The sequence below is a fragment of the Salarias fasciatus genome, chromosome 8, assembly GCF_902148845.1.
Source record: "Salarias fasciatus chromosome 8, fSalaFa1.1, whole genome shotgun sequence".
Classification (NCBI taxonomy): domain Eukaryota; kingdom Metazoa; phylum Chordata; class Actinopteri; order Blenniiformes; family Blenniidae; genus Salarias; species Salarias fasciatus.
The window spans coordinates 17,778,437-17,796,434 of NC_043752.1; the positions used below are offsets into that span (position 1 = coordinate 17,778,437).

The window sequence follows — 17,998 nt, forward strand, 5'->3', positions numbered from 1 at the left end:
AGTAACAAGCGAGGCTTCAATGAATATAAGCTTCAGGAAGATGTGGCAGCTTGTGTCAAATGAAGACAGGCCTTTGAAATGATTTTTGAAAAAAAAAACATAGCTTGACAAAAACAGTATTATTAGGAAACAGAATAAAACTGCATGGACTCACTTGAATGTAGGTAGTGATTAATCTAATCTGTGTGTAACATGCATGGTTTCAGGTACTGATGAATCAGGATATGTATGTTATTTTTGAAGGATGCATGTAGAGAAATAAAAGCTGGCTCAGACTCTGTGTCTCCTGTTCTGTGCAGGAGAACAGTTCACCATGGAGTTATGATCAAGTCTGAATGAGTGTCCCTGAACAAACGTCCAAAAGCATTGTCTTTACTTCACGGATAAACCCTGACATGATTAGATACTGATTTAAACTCACTGAAATGTGGATCAAGTTAAGATAAAATGCGCAACATTTATTGAAATAACAACTTTTACTTTTTTTCCATTATTTTTCCTTGTTTTAACAGGAAACTGCTGCTGGGTGGTCATTTTGTAGTTGGTCGAAGCTGATTGGCTTGAGACAAATAATGGGCGGGCTCACACTATTCTTCTGTCTGTGATTGGCTATCCTAACGATGACAAATAAATCCGCCTCTTTCATTGGGTAGCGTCATTACAGCGCTCGCCTTTGATTGGTCAATAGGTAGCGGCAAAGGTTGCCACTAAATTTCAAATACTATTCAAACAGAGCTTGCGGAGAAGTCGCAGCTTCACGTTGCAGTACAGCCAGGCAGAAGTTTAATTTGAGTCTTTTTAGCCGGTTTTAAACCAGAATCAAACCGTCTTTCCGAGCGTCGACTTGTACCCGTACACACAGGCAGGATGGCGGAACCACTGAAGGTAACGCTTATATTTTACGAAGCGTAAATGAACTGCTAGCTTGTCGCTTTCTTTGATGCTGACACCTTTTAATAAAGAGCAAAAGTTAAAGTTTTGCCACATAACAGCAATTCATCTAGGTTAATTAAAAAAATAATAGTGTTTTGAAGTTTTTTTGTGCAAGTTCCATTGTTACCAGAAAGAAAATGGCCCATCACATGGTGCAGCGTAGCATACGAAGCAGCCCTAACGTTTCATACTGTTTCCTCAATCTATTATCTCCGAAAGCAAATGCTAGCATGTTTGTTTGTTTTTTTCAGTTGTTTCCATGTGAAAAAGTTGTCCTAACACTGCGAATTGAACGAGCATAGAGATAAAAAAAAAAAAGCTCACATCTGGTGTTTCGGATTAAGTGGTTTCCGTGTTCCTAGTTCTCCAGAGGTGGTTGTTCCAGATATTAAACAGACAGAAATCAGTAGTTGTGCTGGCGAACGCCGTTTAAAGGCGTTCACTAAAAAGTTTCGAAGTGTCGGTCTTTTTGTGTGTCCTTTATTCACATCTGCTTTTACAAGCGGCAGCAACGCGGGGCGCTAAAGGAAGTCGGTCACCAGGTAACACGGAAACCGCTTAATCCAAAACACCAGTACCGGTGGAGGTTTGAGATTCAGTTTTTCAATCTATGCGAGTTATACTATCTTTTAACTGAACCGTTGTTCACTAAGTGGTTTCCTTTAACACTGACTTTAATTTTGGTCTCAGCTATATACAGGAAGTGCTTCTTTGTCTTCTGTTATTTTGGACCACCAAGCAAGAGGATCCTAGATTATGGCCTTCCATTAAATCATCTCGTATATCCAGGTTGTACCATACTGGTTGGATTATTTTGGCTGGTACAGACTCACTAACGGGATGGACTGAACTATGAATTATTAATTTTTGTTTGCAAATAATGGGAAAAAAAGCTTTGCCTCTATTTTAAGTCTCCATGCACTTTTAAAGGATCCCTTAATTGTGTGAAGAGGGAGATTCGTCCTCCAGGTTGTTATTAGATGGCTGCATGGTGATTAGCACTCTCACCTCCCAGCAGGAAGGGTCATAGGTTCAAATACCAGCCAGGCATTTGTGAAAGGTCATTCATTGAAGGAACCTCAATGAATGAGTGAATGGAAGCAGACTCCTCAGTAGAGATCAAATCTAGACGTTTTTTTTGCAATTTAAAATAAATACAACCCCATGTGATTCGCATCAGGCCTTTCTGGAAAACAAGCCAGCAGAAAAGACAAAGAAGGATCCGAAGCGGCTGTCGGTGGAGAGGATCTATCAGAAGAAAACGCAGCTGGAGCACATCTTGCTCCGACCAGACTCGTACATCGGTTCTGTGGAGCCTGTCACTCAAGTAAGAGGCACTTAGAGTAAATCATAATGGTTCCTGTTATCCATATATGCACTTGTTGTCCGGTTGTAGCTTAACTGATTGTTCAATATTCCCTCCCAGCAAATGTGGGTGTATGACACCGATGCTCAGCTGAACTGCCGTGATGTGACGTTTGTGCCCGGACTTTACAAGATCTTTGATGAGATCCTCGGTGAGTAAACAACATGCTGATGCTTTTAAATGTCATGTGACGTTTGGCCGTCCCGAGCCCTCCGCGCTGAAACGCATTTCTTCCTGACAGTAAATGCAGCCGATAACAAGCAGAGGGACAAAAGCATGTCGTGTATCAAGGTCAACATCGACGTGTGAGTAACAGACGCCCTCAGATCCCAAACCAGCGTCCAGTTCCTCATCACTTACATCCATGATGTTTGCTTCTGTAGTGAAAACAACACCATCAGTGTGTGGAACAACGGGAAGGGTATCCCTGTGGTGGAGCACAAGGTGGAGAAGGTCTTTGTGCCTGCTCTCATCTTCGGGCAGCTGCTAACCTCAAGTAACTACGATGACGACGAGAAGAAAGTCACTGGTGAGGCTGCTTTTCGTTTTTCACAGTAAAGACAGGATCCTTTTTAAAGTTAGACTTCCATCTGTTATTTGCTAAACTTTTCAAACTAAATATTCTGGCAGAACCTTGTTACACGTTCAGTACGTTTCACAACACTCCTTGATAATGAGAGAATAATTCATTGTAAATTTCACTTTGCGAGATGAAAAAGACTTTGTACTAAAGATCAAGGTTAAGTCTTTGACAAAATAAAATTTTATGTGAACAAGCTGCAGCAGTTCTGGGTCTCTGGAGGTTTGTCACTGTCTACGTTTTTCTTTGCACGTATCAAACTAACAGTTTAACTTAATCAGGTGGACGTAATGGATACGGTGCTAAGCTCTGCAACATCTTCAGTACGAAGTTCACCGTGGAGACTGCCTGCAAAGAGTCCAAGAAGTGCTTCAAGCAGGTGGGAAAGGGGCTGCATTTGGCCTTTTTTGTTTTAACTGTAACTTGTGAGAGGTGTGTGTCATTTCATGGCGTGTGTGTGTGTGTGATTTCCACAGACTTGGTACGACAACATGGGCAGAGCCGGGGAAGCCACCATCAAACCTTTCGACGGAGACGACTACACCTGCATCACGTTCAGACCTGATCTGCCCAAGTTCAAGATGAGCATCCTGGACAGGGACACGGTGGCTCTGATGACCAGGAGAGCCTACGACATCGCCGGCTCCTCCAAGGGCGTCCGGGTCTTCTTCAATGGCAAGAGGCTGCCGGTGAGTCTGCAAATCAGGAAGCCGGTCTTCAAACATGCCGTCGTTTTCTTCCTTCATCATTTTCTGCTGTTTGAATGTAATGTTCAGGTGAGAAGTGTTCTCATATTAATCACAAGGTTTTAACTGAGTAGAACTGTGGCTTTGCAGGTTACTGGCTTCCGGAGCTACGTGGACCTGTACCTGAAGGACAAGGTGGACGAGCTGGGCTCTCCCCTCACTGTGATCCACGAGCTGGCCAACGAGCGCTGGGAGGTTTGCCTCACCACCAGCGAGAAAGGCTTCCAGCAGATCAGCTTTGTCAACAGCATTGCCACCACCAAGGTACTGTCTCTGCTGTATTAACAGTGTCTGGTTATTTAGTGTAGTGCGTTATCTCAGTGACAAATCATTCTCCTAGGATCCTGTTTTGTTGTTTGTTTTTAACACATTGATCAAGTTGCCATCACAGAGCAGCATTGTTTTTAGGAACTAGTGAATCATTTTCTTTTGGCGGTTAAGTACAAGTTTGGATACTTTCCCAGCCACTTTGTGTCATCCTGATTAAGGCAGCATTCATTCTGTAAATGGCTGCCTGTGTTTTTTGTCCGCCGTTCTTCAGGGAGGCAGACACACTGACTACGTGGCCGACCAAGTGGTGGCGAAGCTCATTGAGGTGGTGAAGAAGAAGAACAAAGCCGGAGTGGTCGTCAAACCTTTCCAGGTATTTATTATGATCGCAGACTCTTTCAAATGAACTTTAAATCCTGCGATTCATCTTGACTTTAAGAAGTCAAGTTGCTATAATTCCTTCTTCTCTCCTCCCAGGTGAAGAACCACATGTGGCTGTTCATCAACTGCCTGATCGAGAACCCCACCTTCGACTCGCAGACCAAAGAGAACATGACGCTGCAGCACAAGAAGTTCGGCTCCACCTGCAGCCTCAGCGACAAGTTCTTCAAGCAGGTGAAAGTGGACGCGGCGCGGCGTTCCCCCGAGCTGCGGTCACCCGGATTCATCTAACCGCCCGTCTCGTTCTCCCACACATGCAGGCTGCGTCCTCCGGAATCGTGGAGAGCGTCATGAACTGGGTGAGGTTCAAGGCTCAGTCCCAGCTCAACAAGAAATGCTCCGCAGTGAAACACACCAAAATCAAGGGCGTGCCGAAACTGGACGACGCCAACGACGCAGGTAAACTGCTCCGCTCTGGATTCCTCACTTTTGTCTCTCAGCCTCTTATGAAGAAACACAAATCAGTCGTCATGTATCAATCTTTTTTTGTTTTCGGTAGGCGGGAGGAACTCTATTGGCTGCACGCTGATCCTCACTGAGGGAGACTCGGCCAAGACGCTGGCCGTGTCTGGGCTGGGAGTCGTGGGAAGAGACCGCTACGGAATCTTCCCTCTCAAGGGAAAAATCCTCAACGTGCGGGAGGCGTCGCACAAACAGGTCCGTCAAAACAGGGCTGATAGCTAGCATTGAAATAACCGTCGCACCTTAAAAAGCATTTACTGAAAATGGTAACAAAATGAAAGACTGAAGCATCGTGTTGTTTATAAAAAGTGTTTCTGGTTTTCAGATTATGGACAACGCAGAAATCAACAACATCATCAAGATTCTCGGTCTCCAGTACAAGAAGAACTACAGCGACCCAGAATCCCTCAAGACTCTGCGTTACGGAAAGATCATGATCATGACAGATCAGGTGTGGAGTCCGTCTTCATTATCACATCAGCTGGTTTCCTTTTAGTTGTTTTTATAGATTTATAGGACCTTCACTTCATTGCGAGTGTCTAACATGAGCCGGACTCGTGTTTCCTGTGACGGACGCAGGATCAAGACGGCTCCCACATCAAGGGCCTGCTCATCAACTTCATCCACCACAACTGGCCCTCGCTGCTGCGCCACAACTTCCTGGAGGAGTTCATCACTCCCATCATCAAAGTGCGTACCATCCTGAAAAACTGTTGAGGTTTATTCAAAACTTCAAACAGCTGCTGTAGCTCAAAGTGAAGGCGGATTGTTTGAATGAAAGGACAAACTGTGTGAATGGAAGGTGGGTTTTTAGTTCCCTGAAATGAGCAACAGCGCCATCTGGTGTCTATTCACTACAGCTGCTGCTCTAAAGTAATTCCATCATATCTGCAAACATTGAATACAGTCTTTAGAATAGTTTTGTTCCTTCTCTTTCTCAGACATGTCTGAATGACAGGGTCTGCCTTGTGTTTTTGTATTTCCAGGCGTCGTTCAAGAAAACTCAGCTGTCGTTCTACAGTCTTCCCGAGTTCAATGAGTGGAAGGAGAGCCAGCCCAACCACAGATCTTGGAAAATCAAATACTACAAAGGTTTGTTACAAACCCCTGTGTGGTAGTAAAAGAACCAAGTAAGCATGCCACAACTCTGTCGGGTTAGAGATTGTAATTCTTTCCTTGTGTGTTTATAGTGCCATAACTTGTATGTTTCTTCTCTTTGTTATTATGGCGATTGTCCTTCCAGGTTTGGGAACTAGCACATCTCAGGAAGCCAAGGAGTACTTCTCTGATATGAAGAGACACCGGATCCCCTTCAAGTACTGTGGACCTGAGGATGATGAAGCTATTACCCTGGTACGCCACCGCCGCCCCCGAGACACCCGTTCTTCAGTCACCGTCATGTGTTTATTGCTCAGACTTGCATTCTGATCTCGGTGTTGTTCCTGTGTCAAGGCCTTTAGCAAGAAGAAAGTGGACGAACGGAAAGAGTGGCTCACCAACTTCATGATGAACCGGCGCCAGCGCAGAGAGCACAACCTGCCCGAGGTAGCCCCTCTACCTCCGCTGGCCTTCCTTCCTGCTCTCCTCTGTGTGTGAAGCATTTTTTTTTTTTTTTTTTGTGGTGTGTTTCAGGATTATCTGTACGGTCAGGCCACCACGTCTCTTTCCTACAACGACTTTGTCAACAAGGAGCTGGTTCTCTTCTCCAACTCGGACAATGAGCGCTCCATCCCCTGCCTGGTGGACGGTGCGTGGGAGGATTCACCGCATTTCTCACTCTTGTGACACCATGGGTTCCCGGGAATAGTCTAACATGTGTGGGGGGGGGGTTTTTTTGTTTTTTTTTTTTTTCCATCCTTTCTGTGTGCATCAGGCCTGAAGCCGGGTCAGAGGAAAGTCTTGTTCTGTTGCTTCAAGAGGAACGACAAGCGGGAGGTGAAGGTGGCCCAGCTGGCCGGTTCGGTGGCCGAGATGTCTGCCTACCACCATGGAGAGGTGAGCGCTCTGCAGTCTGAGCTGGGTTTGGTTGTTTCAGTTGATTCATCCTGAACCGATTTTGTTTTTTTGTTTTTTTTTTTTTCCAGAGCTCTCTCATGATGACCATCATCGGCTTGGCTCAGAATTTTGTGGGCAGCAACAACCTGAACCTGCTGCAGCCTCTGGGCCAGTTCGGCACGAGGCTGCACGGCGGCAAGGACTCGGCCAGCCCTCGATACATCTTCACCATGCTCAGGTCAGCCGGCGCCCCGGAGGCCGCAGACAGACGCAGGAGGAGAGCGGAGGAGTTAATCTGGTGAAATCTTCTCCCTCCAGCCCGCTGGCTCGCCTTCTCTTCCCGCCGGTGGACGACAACCTGCTCAAGTACAACTACGACGACAACCAGCGCATCGAGCCGGAGTGGTACATCCCCATCATCCCCACCGTGCTGGCCAACGGCTCCGAGGGCATCGGCACCGGCTGGGCCAGCAAGATCCCCAACTACGACGTGCGCGAGCTCATCAGCAACATCCACCGCATGCTGGAGGGCGAGGAGCCGCTGCCCATGGTGAGGACTCCGACCGACCGACCGGACGCTCGCCGCTGCGTTCCTCTGCTCCGCGTTACACTGATCTCTCTTCGCTTTACAGCTTCCAAACTACAAAGGCTTCAAAGGCACCATCGACCAGGTGATGAACAACCAGTTCATGAACAGCGGAGAGATTTCCATCATTGATTCCACCACCGTCGAGATCTCGGAGCTTCCCGTCAAATCCTGGACCCAGGTTCGCCAGCAGATCCTCTAATCGAGCCGCAGTGTGATCGGTGTCGTCAGACTGACGGATGCCTGTGCTTCCTGGTCCAGGCCTACAAGGAGAACGTCCTGGAGCCGATGCTGAACGGCACCGAGAAGGTTCCTCCTCTGATCACAGACTACAAGGACTACCACACCGACACCACGGTGCGCTTCGTGGTCAAGATGACGGAGGACAAGCTGAGGGAGGCGGAGGCCGCCGGCCTCCACAAAGTCTTCAAGCTGCAGAACTCGCTCACCTGCAACTCCATGGTAAAGTCCCGCTCAAATCCCAGACAAGAAGCTTCAGCCTCTCTGTATAAATCTTCACTCCCTCCGTCTTTCCTGCTGCTGCAGGTTCTCTTTGACCACGTGGGCAGCCTGAAGAAGTACGAGTCCGTGCAGGACGTTCTGAAGGACTTCTTCGAGCTGAGGATGAAGTACTACGTGCTGAGGAAGGACTGGCTGGCGGGCATGCTGGGAGCCGAGAGCGCCAAGCTCTCCAACCAGGCCCGCTTCATCCTGGAGAAGATCGAGGGCAAACTGGTGATCGGTGAGTGATCTGCTGCCGAAGATCGCAGAAAACGCCTTTATTTTCATTTCAGTTCCTCGGTTAGTAAAACAATCTCAACCCCTCCGCTCATAGAAAACAAGCCGAAGAAGGAGCTGATCGCAATGCTGCAGAGGATGGGCTACGACTCCGATCCCGTCAAGGCTTGGAAGAAAGCTCAGGAGAAGGTACGACGTTCACACCGCCGCCGTTATCCATACCGCAGAGTGTCCAACAATCTGCTTAATGCTCATTCACTTCAAATTAGGATGAAGAGGTGGAGCAAGACAAGGAGGAAGAGGAGAAGGAAGACGCCACCGGACCCGACTACAACTACCTGCTGAGCATGCCCATGTGGTTCCTGACCAAGGAGAAGAAGGAGGAGCTGTGCAGACAGAGAGACGCCAAGGTCCGACTTCATCAAGCTGCTGCTTAGTTCTTACCAGGGAGTCAAAACTGGTGTGGATTAATTAATCATCATGATTAATCTGATTAAAACCTTCATGAACCTCTGTTTGCAGCTGACGGAGCTGAACACCCTGAAGAAGAAGACTCCGTCCGACCTGTGGAAGGAAGACCTGGCTGCTTTCTCAGAGGAGCTGGAGGTAAAGACGCCGCCGCACGTTTTCTCTTCACGGTGGTTTTTAGTTTTGACGGAAGAGCCACACACGGCTCCTCTCTCTCTCTTGGTTTGTCAGCGTCTGGAGGCCAAGGAGAAGGAGGAGACCTACATTGTGCCCACCAAGGGAAAAGGCAAGTCGCTGAAGGTGAAGCAGGAGACGCTGCCCACGCCGCAGGGCCGCCGCGTCATCCCGCGAGTCACCAGCGCCATGAAGGCCGACGCCAACAGGAAGGCCGACCTGAAGAGAGGAGAGGGCAAGAGAGGCGCCAAGGCCAAGGTGGCGGTGAAGATGGAGTTCGGAGACGACGGCGAGCACACCAGCTCGGTGGAGGAGACCAGCCTGGTTGCACGGCTCGGCAAGAAAACAAAGACTCAGACCAAGGAGACATGTGAGAGAGCTGTTTCACCCCTTCTCAACATGAGGCTAACTTTCTAAATATCCCGCATGCTTCCTTTAAATCTCTTCCCGTCCTTAATTTCACCGACGCTTGGCCTGTTTCATGGCTGGAAGCGCTTTGCGCTCGGCGGTCAGCATCAAACGGAATACTGCAGCAGCTGAGCTCGGTTCAGAGATGCAGCCAAGAACTAAAAGCTTATTGGCGATGTAAAGTGGCAGAGAGTGTTTAGCCTCTGCTGACCCGCCGGCCTCACGCCTCCCTGGTTCATGAAAGCAAAGTTTGATGTGGAGAATTAAATCTTCCTCTCGTTAGGTAAAGAACGCCGCTCTGTCAGGGAACAGGAGTCTCACTGAATGAAGCCTTGTGGTGTGAATCGAGGTTGACTGGAGGTGAACTCTGCAGCCGGACTGAGAGAAATGTTGTCGTTTACAGCGTCGACCGGCAAGCAGACCACCCTTCAGTTCAAGCCCGTTAAGACGAAGGCGAACCCGTGGTCGGACGAGGAGTCGGCGAGTCAGTCCGACAGCGAGGCGGAGGTGGAGGAGGTGGAGGCGGCCCCCAGAAAGCGGGTGGCGCGCACGACCAAAGGTGAAGCAGCCGGACGAGCCCCGCCGCTCTGTTGATTCCTCTTTCCCGCCCGTCTGAAAACTCGGATAATCGTCTGCGTCAACAGGAGACGCTCAGATCAGTGCAGCGAAAACCTTCCCCGCCACGAGCCGAGATGTAAACACTCCAGACGGCTGATTAGCCCTCAGTTTGCTCCTCGCTGATTGCAGCAGCTGTTTGATTACTCATTTAGCATCAGTAATCAACTCTTACCTCTGCTTTGGTCTTGGTGGGGGGTAAAAACAAACGGATCTCTCTACTTTGTGTAACGGAAGCCTTGTTCCTCTCTGGATCCTGAAGCGGCGGTGAAGTACAGCTTCTCCGACAGCGAGGATGAGTTTGAAGACTGGGGCAAGAAGGAGGCCCCGAAGCGCAAAGCCATGATCAGCGACGACGACACCAGCTTCGCCCTGGAGCCCAGCCTCGCCTCCGACGACAACATGGACTCTCCCGCCCCGCCTCCCAAGGCGCCGCAGCCCAAGTGAGCGAGGGGCGCCGCCGGGAGACGCTCTCCTCCAACGAGCTCGGGGTTTAATGTCTGTCGCTTTCTTCTGCAGGAAAAAAGTGACCAAGAGCAAATCGTCCTCCGAAGACGCGGGAGCCAGGACGAGCTGTGAGTGTCTCCGTCCTCTGACCCGCTCCTGCTGTCGTTCAGGCGGCTGACCATGGTTTTGTTTGTTTCTTCGCAGCTCCGTCCGACAATCAGGCGCCCGTGACCAAGGCTCCGGCTAAACGTAAACCCAAAGAGGCAGCGCCCAAGAAACCCGCCGCGGCCAAGAAGCCCGCCGCTCCCAGAAAGAAGGCAGCAGGTACAGCAGTGTCCGTCCACACGGGGACAGAACCATCAGCTGTGTCTCTGGGGCCTGATAACGACCTGCTCTCTGTCTCTCAGACGCCAAGCAGCCGTCCATCCTGACCGCCCTGTCCAAACCCAAAGCTTCGTCCAGCGCCGCAGCCAAGAAGGCCCCCTCCTTGGACTCCAGCGACTCGGACGGCGAGGTCAAGGCTCCGGCTGCGAAGGCCAAACCGTTCCTGAAGCGGAAGCAGGTCGTGAGCGACGAGTCCGACTCCGACAGCAACTCGGACCTCATGTCCCGCCTCAAATCCAAACCCAAAGCAGCCATCGCCGTCAAGGTCCGCTTCACAGTCTGAGGGCGTCGCAACAAGCCACGGCGTTTTTAGAATGTTCTGTGATTTATTTTTCGTTTTTTTTTTTTTTTTTTTTTTCCTTCTAGAAAACCAAGAATTGGGACGACGATGACAGCTTCCAGGTCTTGGACGACGACGGCGCGGCTGATGTTGTTGCCGTATCGCCGAAGAACAAACCGGCCCGAGCCCGAAAACCCGTCACCTACAACCTGGACTCCGACTCGGACGAAGACTTCTAATCAGAGGCTCACGCACACGTGTGTGTATGTGTGTGTGTTTGTGTGTATAGTGTTTTCATGAGGAACAGATTCATTCAGCGTATTACTGGCAGCTGAAGCCTCCAGTGTTTTTCGATTAGCTGAAATGAGGAGAAAACAGTTGTAGAAGATTTTCCGTAGGTTTAGTTTTAACCTTCATAACGTTTTTTCGATTGTCTTTTCTAACGCTGTTTTTATTGTTTTTTTGTCTTGTAAATATTTCTCTGGTTTCATGTTCGTAGAAATAAAGTGAATATTGTTAAATATGAGTTTTCCTTGTGTTGCTGATTTTGCACATTCGTTGCTTCGCTGCTGGAGGTGTTTGAGGGAGGGCGGAGCTTCGTCTGCAGGTGCAGAGGGGAGGGATCCGGAAAAACATCTCACTCTGCAATCAAGCTGAGGTTCAGTCGTGATCAGAGGCTTTTGTTTTGTCTGACGCTGTCAGATTCAGATGTTTTGTGTAAGCTGCATGTTCTCGGCGGAGAGACCCGGGAATCTGGTGGTCCGACTTAAAACAAGTCCTTCCTGCCATTTAGGAAACACTTTGAAATGCTCATCAAGACTCTGCCTCTCTTGGGTAAACACGGCTCCTGTCCGGGACTCGATGGGCGCAGATTAGGGCGGTGGCGGCAGGAATTTCCTCAAGCCGCCCTTGCCGCCCTCTCAATTATCAGCCGGACTGAGAGCCGAAGCACAGGCGAGCCGGAGGGAGCGCGAGGAAGACGGTCTGGACGCCCGAGAGGAGACGAGCTGGACCTGTAGTGGTTTCCAGGTTCACACGGCGACCGGCTCTCGTCTGCTGAGGCGGGAGATAAAATCCTCCAGGCTCAACCTGTTCGGTCGTCTGCTGGAATCTCAGAAATGATGCATCTTAGAAGGCAAGTAGCTGAAGGATGGAAGAGTTTCCAAGGTCCTGCTAAGTTACTATACATGCCGTCTTTGGACTCAGTGTTGGGTTTGTTTATCGCAGGCTTTATGATCAATGTGCTTTTGGTTTCAGGTCATTTGGACGTGGAGTCAATCGGGACCTTTGATCCTCCTGAACCAGCTGATTTCCTCGGCGTCACCATGAGTCGTAAACTGGACATAAAGTCAGTTTTAGTTTCTGTCTTCGACCGGAGAGACGGCGTCTTGCTCTGAGACACAGTGCTGAAGCCTTCTGGATCCACGGCGCCGCCGTCATGGGGGAGTGGGGCTTCCTCGGCGGACTCTTCGACAACCTGCAGGCGCACTCGCCCATGCTGGGCCGCTTCTGGCTGCTGCTGATGCTGGTGTTCCGGATCCTCATCCTGGGCACGGTGGCCAGCGACCTGTTCGAGGACGAGCAGGAGGAGTTCGCCTGCAACACGCTGCAGCCGGGCTGCAAGCAGGTGTGCTACGACATGGCCTTCCCCATCTCCCAGTACCGCTTCTGGGTGTTCCACATCGTCCTCATCGCCACGCCGTCGCTGCTCTTCCTCATGTACGCCACTCACCACCACAACAAGAGGACCGGCCGGGGCGGGGGCGGGGGCGTACGGACGCCGAGCCAGGAGTTCAGGGAGGACCAGCACTTCCGGAAGCTGTACGTGGTCAACGTGACGTTCCGGCTGGTGGCGGAGGTGGGCTTCCTGGTGGGGCAGTGGTGGCTGTACGGCTTCAAGGTGGAGGCGCAGTTCCCCTGCAGCCGCTTCCCCTGCCCCTACACGGTGGACTGCTTCACCTCCCGTCCGGCCGAGAAGACCGTCTTCCTCTGCTTCTACTTCGGCGTGGGGGTCCTGTCGGCGCTCTCCAGCTTCGCCGAGCTGCTCTACAGCTCCATGAAGTGGTTCTGCACCGGCTGGGGGCCGACCTTCGACCCCGAGCAGCAGCACGAGTGGCACAGCCTCAACAACCTGAAGAACGAGGAGGCGGAGGCGGAGGGGAGGCCCGGGAGGCCGCGGCTGGCCGGAGGCTCGCTGAGGAGCAGCAGCGCCAGCAGGAAGGTCTCCAGCGTCGGACGCAAACCCAGGACCGGAAGGTACGGGACCAGCAAGACCCTGCTGGTCTGAGCCAGACCCCCCCCCCCCCCCCCCCCCCCCCCGAATCATCCGGGAGGAAATGAGCTCAGGACGCACTGATGAGATTTGGTATCAGGCGGCGAGGGATGGTCTGGTGAATCATTACTGACTGTAAACACGTGAAGATGGGGAAGTCCTCTGGATGACTCGCCGCCGGGTCCTGGATTTCAGTTTGACCAGGATCAGGAAAGGTCAAGAGGTCTGATCTGCTTCAGAGCAATACTGTCTTTCTTAGAGTATTTCTTTATGGGTGATTGACATTTTAATAGAGTTTGTGGTGATAATCACTCATTTGTTCCCTCAGTTTTTTGTTTTTTTTGCCCAAGACTTTTTTTAAATACAATGGTTGTTTTTTAGTTGAAACTATCATATTTTTACAGGAGATTTTGTAAATATCAAATAATCCGTATTGAGTTTATATGAGGTTTTCAGGTCAATAATCTGTATTAGAGATGCTTGTTCAATTCAGATTTTATTTTATGTTATTGAAGTATAATTTCCTTAATGTAATTTTTTCAAACACTTGTTGAAAGATGTGATGTGGAGGATTTTAATAATTTTTATGCATCCACTGATAAGTATCCTGAACACAAGTATCTCAAATCTCAACATTTCAAGTGAAAAACATCGACTGTATGTAAGAACACATTGTTTTTCATTGTTTTGAGAAAGACTGAAAACAATTCTCTTTTCATGTTCGAGCTGTGAGTTTAGAACATTACAATACTGTGACTCTCAGATTATAAGGAAAAAATGAATAAATGAAATAAGATCAAACAGATTGTAGCAGAAATATACCATAATGGAGGTGGATGTATGAAGTACTAAACACAGTTCTTCTGGCTGATAATGTGATTTATTAATGAACTGCCTGCTTATTTCTGGCATCTGGAGCTGGATACACTTTTGTAAAGAGTTTCTACACAATAATGAATTCCTTCACCAGTAGTTAATTTATCATTTTCTGAATCTGAGGCACTTGTGATCATCTGGTAAAAGCTCTTCTGGCTGCAAAACAAGTTCTCCCCCGGGGACGGTGAGGAATCTGCCCATAAAGATCCAGAACATTAAAAGGTGATGTCATTGTAAAGATTTTTGCAGGAATGCAAAGTTTTTTCCTCTGGAAATGACTTGTGTCTGATTTATGTGCTGAGAGTGAAACACTGTTCTACAGTCTGAGTTTTGTATCTCAGGAAGGATCAACTGTATTCATTATAGTTATAGTTTTTTTTAATTAGGTTATTAAGGCAATAATGTGTATAAAGTGCTTAAATGACATATCTGCAGTGTTGATCTTTTCCTGATCTTTCTCACGGCTGCCTCATTGGAGAAAGTTTCCTCGTCTCTGAAACAGTTTCTCCTGCATGAGTGATTGTATCGTCTCAGACGGCGTGTCAGAAACACGCTCTGTGGCATTTCTCAAATCCACTGTTGCATTGTGTTTCGCCTGTAGCAAAGAAAATCCCCCTCTCTTCTCTAGCTTTCTGTGGAAGTGCAAATGATCAAAACACCACATGGTTTTCTGGAAAAGTGAAAAAAAAAAAAAGTTTATTATTCATTCATTTTCCTGCATGTAGCTAATTAAACTGCTGAATCAGACTTTGCGGGAATGGACTGGAAATGTTCAGCAGCCTTGGTTGGCCGTGAAAAATGAATGAAGATATACCGTATTTTACGCACTATAAGGCGCACGTAAACGCCTGTAATTTTCTCAAAATCCAGCAGAGCGCCTTATAATTCGATGCGCCTTTTTTGCGTACAGTCCCCGTGCACTGGTGCGTGCTGCAGACCAGCGCAGCTCACATGGAGCAGACTACACGGACAGATCCTGCACCCAGCCATTCCTGAAGTGTCCGTGAGCTTCCAGAGATTTATAATTTCGGAACTGCTCACACGGGCAGGCGCTGACACCGTAAGCCAAGTAGTTTGTGGAATCCATCGCCAAACTCGGAGGCAGAAATGCGACGTCGCAGCTCCAGTAGACCTCGAAATAGAAGGACTTCCCGCACACACCAGCAGCGAGCTTCCAGCTTCTAGCTTCTTCTGGAGAGATTCGTCATTGGTGTGGACACCTGTCACTCAAACATGCCCGACCAATGGAGAAGCTCCGCCCACTGCGGGACGTTTGTGTCAAAATGATTAGATCAAAAAACATGCTTCAAAAAAGAGACTTCAAAAAAGACGCTTCAAAACTTTTTTCACTTTGATCGGAAAAAAAGGTCAAACAAAGTCAAAACACTCTGAACATTTTTTTTTTTTTTTTGCTTTGATTGAAAACATTTTTTTCTATTGAAGTTATATTTTTGATTGAATTATAAAGAAACAAATGTCCTACCCATAATATGGCTCAAATCCAAAAATAGGACATCAATCAAAAAATGTATTTTCAACCAAAAAAAAAAAAAATTCTATCAAAGAAAAAATGTGTTTATATGCAATTTGTTGGGGTATCCAGTTCTTTTTTTGGGTTTGAACAAGTTTTCCCTTTGATTGAAAACGGTTTTTTTGATTGAAGTGAAGTTTTTTCTGATTGAAAACATGTTTTGCGATTGGAGCAATTTTTTTTCGATTGAAAAATAAAGACACAAATTTACCTCCATTACACTTCACTCAGGAGACGGCAGCTGGCTGAACCCCGGTGACCGAGCAAGTTAGACCAGTCGTGGCCGCGCTCTGAGCTGCACATCTGTGAAGAGGAGCGATCCTCAGTCAAACTCGCTCTGATAAGTCACTTTACTCACACATTTCAACCGAGAATGTAACCACCTAGACTGCCAATATGTATTTCTCTCATACTATTCTATACATCCTATGCACCTTAAAATGTGGTGCGCCCCATGTATGAATTTTTTTTTTAATAAAAAGCATTCATTGACTGTGCGCCTATTAATCCAGTGAGCCTTATAGTGCCAAAAAAAAATACGGTAAGTATGATTCATCAGGGGTGTTAAAAATAAGGCCCGTGGTCCAAATACGGCCCTCGAGAGGCTCCAAATTCGGTCTGCCACTTCAGTTTTTGCTTCCATTTCTTGTTGTCAAATTTGTCTAAATCTGTGTAATCGAGCACATTTTAGCGAGTGTTCTAGAGTTTCCATTTAGATTTTTTTCTCTCCATCTTCTACATCGATAATATTCTCTGCACACTTCTACACACACACACATACACACACTTATGTAATATTGATTTGAACCAATCATCTTGAGTGTGATTCAATGAGCCAGCCTGCAGTGCTGCTCATCACCACTAGATGGCGGCAGTGGAGCAGAAACTGAGGCCCACATTTCCACTGTGTCAGTTTGGAGTCAGTGTGGCAGCAGGTTTTATTTCCCCCCACCGCTGGTGTGTTGTGTTGTGTTGTGTTGTGTTGTGTTGTGTTGTGTTGTGTTGTGTTGTAGCCTCATGTTGCTCTTCCTCTCTGTTGCTGGTTTGCAGTTATTATTTAACTTTGCATTCAGTTTGCAGTCAGGTGAACTTGCGTTCTGGTGACTTCCGCTGCCTCAGATCTTATGCGAGCAGCAAGTCGTCTAAATGTTCTCCACAGAAGCTTGTTTTCCTCTCAGATATTCCTCCCAGAAGCGCGCGCCCTTTCTGCCGGTCCCTGGATGCATCATATATGCAGATTGCAAAGCGGCGCAGGCTCTTTGATGTGCATGGAACAGAATTGTAGATGTGTTTTATATAACCACTGGAGAGGGAAGGAAGGAAGAGTCGGGGAGGATTACCATCAAAACTTCCTTTGTTTCCCTTCGGTTTTTTTTTCTTCTTCTACCTTTTCATGTCTTCCTCGTCAAAGCGGGATCCTTGCCGCACCTTCTCCTCAGACCCCGCCTTCCTCTCGTCTTGCTCTCGCCTCTCCGTTTGCTGGGCCGTGCCTCTGGGACTCCGCCGAGGCCTCGCCGCTGGAGCCCGTCTCCGGGAAAATGTAGGTCATCTGTTTCCTGTGACTCCCTTCACACCAGCACGGCGGCAGAGGAGGAGGAGGAGATGGAAGTGAGAACATCTCTCTCTGCTTCCCCCCCCCACCACCACCACCAACTCCTTTATCGTCCCTCCACCTTGAGCGAAACACTTCAGAGGCTCCCAGCTCTCTACCTGAGAGAGTCTGAGTGACGGCTCCGCTCGGTCATGTGGGGACAGAACTTAAGCGAAAGGCTTGATTTACACGAGGAAATCTGAGAAACATCACTTCTGCTCGCCGCTCTCTGTCCTCCCAACACTACAAACAGTTTACTCTGGCGCCTCGCTCTCAGATTGGCTTTATTTACGGCACGCTGCCCGGCGCTAAGCAGATCAAGCAGCCTGTTTACTCCACTCTGTTCTGCTAACTCGCGACTCCGCAATGTTGATTCCACATAAACACAACGGAATATACAACAAAAATATACCGCTGATATTTGCATGTGTTAAAATGTGTCATTAGTCGCCGAGGAGGCTTCCAGGAAACGACTGTTTGAGTCTGGGAGTCATGCTAATGGGGAATAAAAGAAGCTTTTCCTGATATAATATACAAACTGACTCCGTTCAGTGAGAATCTGTTCCATTCCTGCCATCTCCAGTCTCCCCTGGTGTCCCTCAGGGCTCTGGCCTGGGTCCCATCCTCTTCATCATTTAGCCCCTCCCCCTGGGCCTGATTTTACATGTTAAAGCCGACTCTTCCTGTGCGGAACTGTCACTGCAGGAAGTGACGTTCACGTCGGGTTATACAAGCGTGACCTTGCCGACCCCGGGCAGTGCCGATGGTACCGCACCCGCCGACCTCTGACCCGTCTTCCAGCCGGCCACAGGGCCGACGGCGCGGATCGCTGTCC

At 48.6% G+C, this 17,998-nt stretch overlaps 2 protein-coding genes across 2 annotated transcripts; both read left to right on the forward strand.

Moving 5' to 3' along the window:
• The first annotated feature begins 746 nt into the window (after window positions 1-746).
• On the forward strand, window positions 747-11,408 carry top2a (DNA topoisomerase II alpha). Its single transcript, XM_030098287.1, has 34 exons — window positions 747-885; window positions 2,114-2,260; window positions 2,360-2,450; window positions 2,541-2,604; window positions 2,683-2,828; window positions 3,161-3,258; window positions 3,356-3,568; window positions 3,716-3,889; window positions 4,167-4,268; window positions 4,373-4,510; window positions 4,597-4,735; window positions 4,836-4,993; window positions 5,124-5,249; window positions 5,378-5,488; window positions 5,785-5,890; window positions 6,042-6,151; window positions 6,251-6,343; window positions 6,431-6,545; window positions 6,672-6,793; window positions 6,883-7,031; window positions 7,112-7,343; window positions 7,426-7,560; window positions 7,641-7,841; window positions 7,926-8,121; window positions 8,215-8,306; window positions 8,387-8,527; window positions 8,640-8,723; window positions 8,817-9,129; window positions 9,571-9,726; window positions 10,045-10,225; window positions 10,302-10,357; window positions 10,434-10,553; window positions 10,637-10,878; window positions 10,980-11,408. The coding sequence occupies exons 1-34, from the start codon at window positions 868-870 to the stop codon at window positions 11,130-11,132; spliced, it is 4,722 nt and encodes a 1,573-aa protein (XP_029954147.1). The 5' UTR covers window positions 747-867; the 3' UTR covers window positions 11,133-11,408.
• Window positions 11,409-12,154: 746 nt separating this feature from the next.
• On the forward strand, window positions 12,155-14,467 carry LOC115393363 (gap junction delta-3 protein-like). Its single transcript, XM_030098345.1, has one exon. It carries the CDS (start codon window positions 12,332-12,334, stop codon window positions 13,178-13,180), a length of 849 nt encoding a protein of 282 aa, XP_029954205.1. The 5' UTR covers window positions 12,155-12,331; the 3' UTR covers window positions 13,181-14,467.
• Window positions 14,468-17,998: the final 3,531 nt, after the last annotated feature.

What these genes read in the sequence shown, in the direction of transcription:
- LOC115393363 (XM_030098345.1), top strand. Translation starts at nt 12,332, where the DNA reads ATGGGGGAGTGGGGCTTCCTCGGCGGACTCTTCGACAACCTGCAGGCG.
- top2a (XM_030098287.1), top strand. An exon ending in GGGAGGCGTCGCACAAACAG is followed by an intron (nt 4,994 to 5,123) that starts GTCCGTCAAAAC and finishes TCTGGTTTTCAG; the next exon opens with ATTATGGACAACGCAGAAAT. An exon ending in GGTGGCGCGCACGACCAAAG is followed by an intron (nt 9,727 to 10,044) that starts GTGAAGCAGCCG and finishes TGGATCCTGAAG; the next exon opens with CGGCGGTGAAGTACAGCTTC.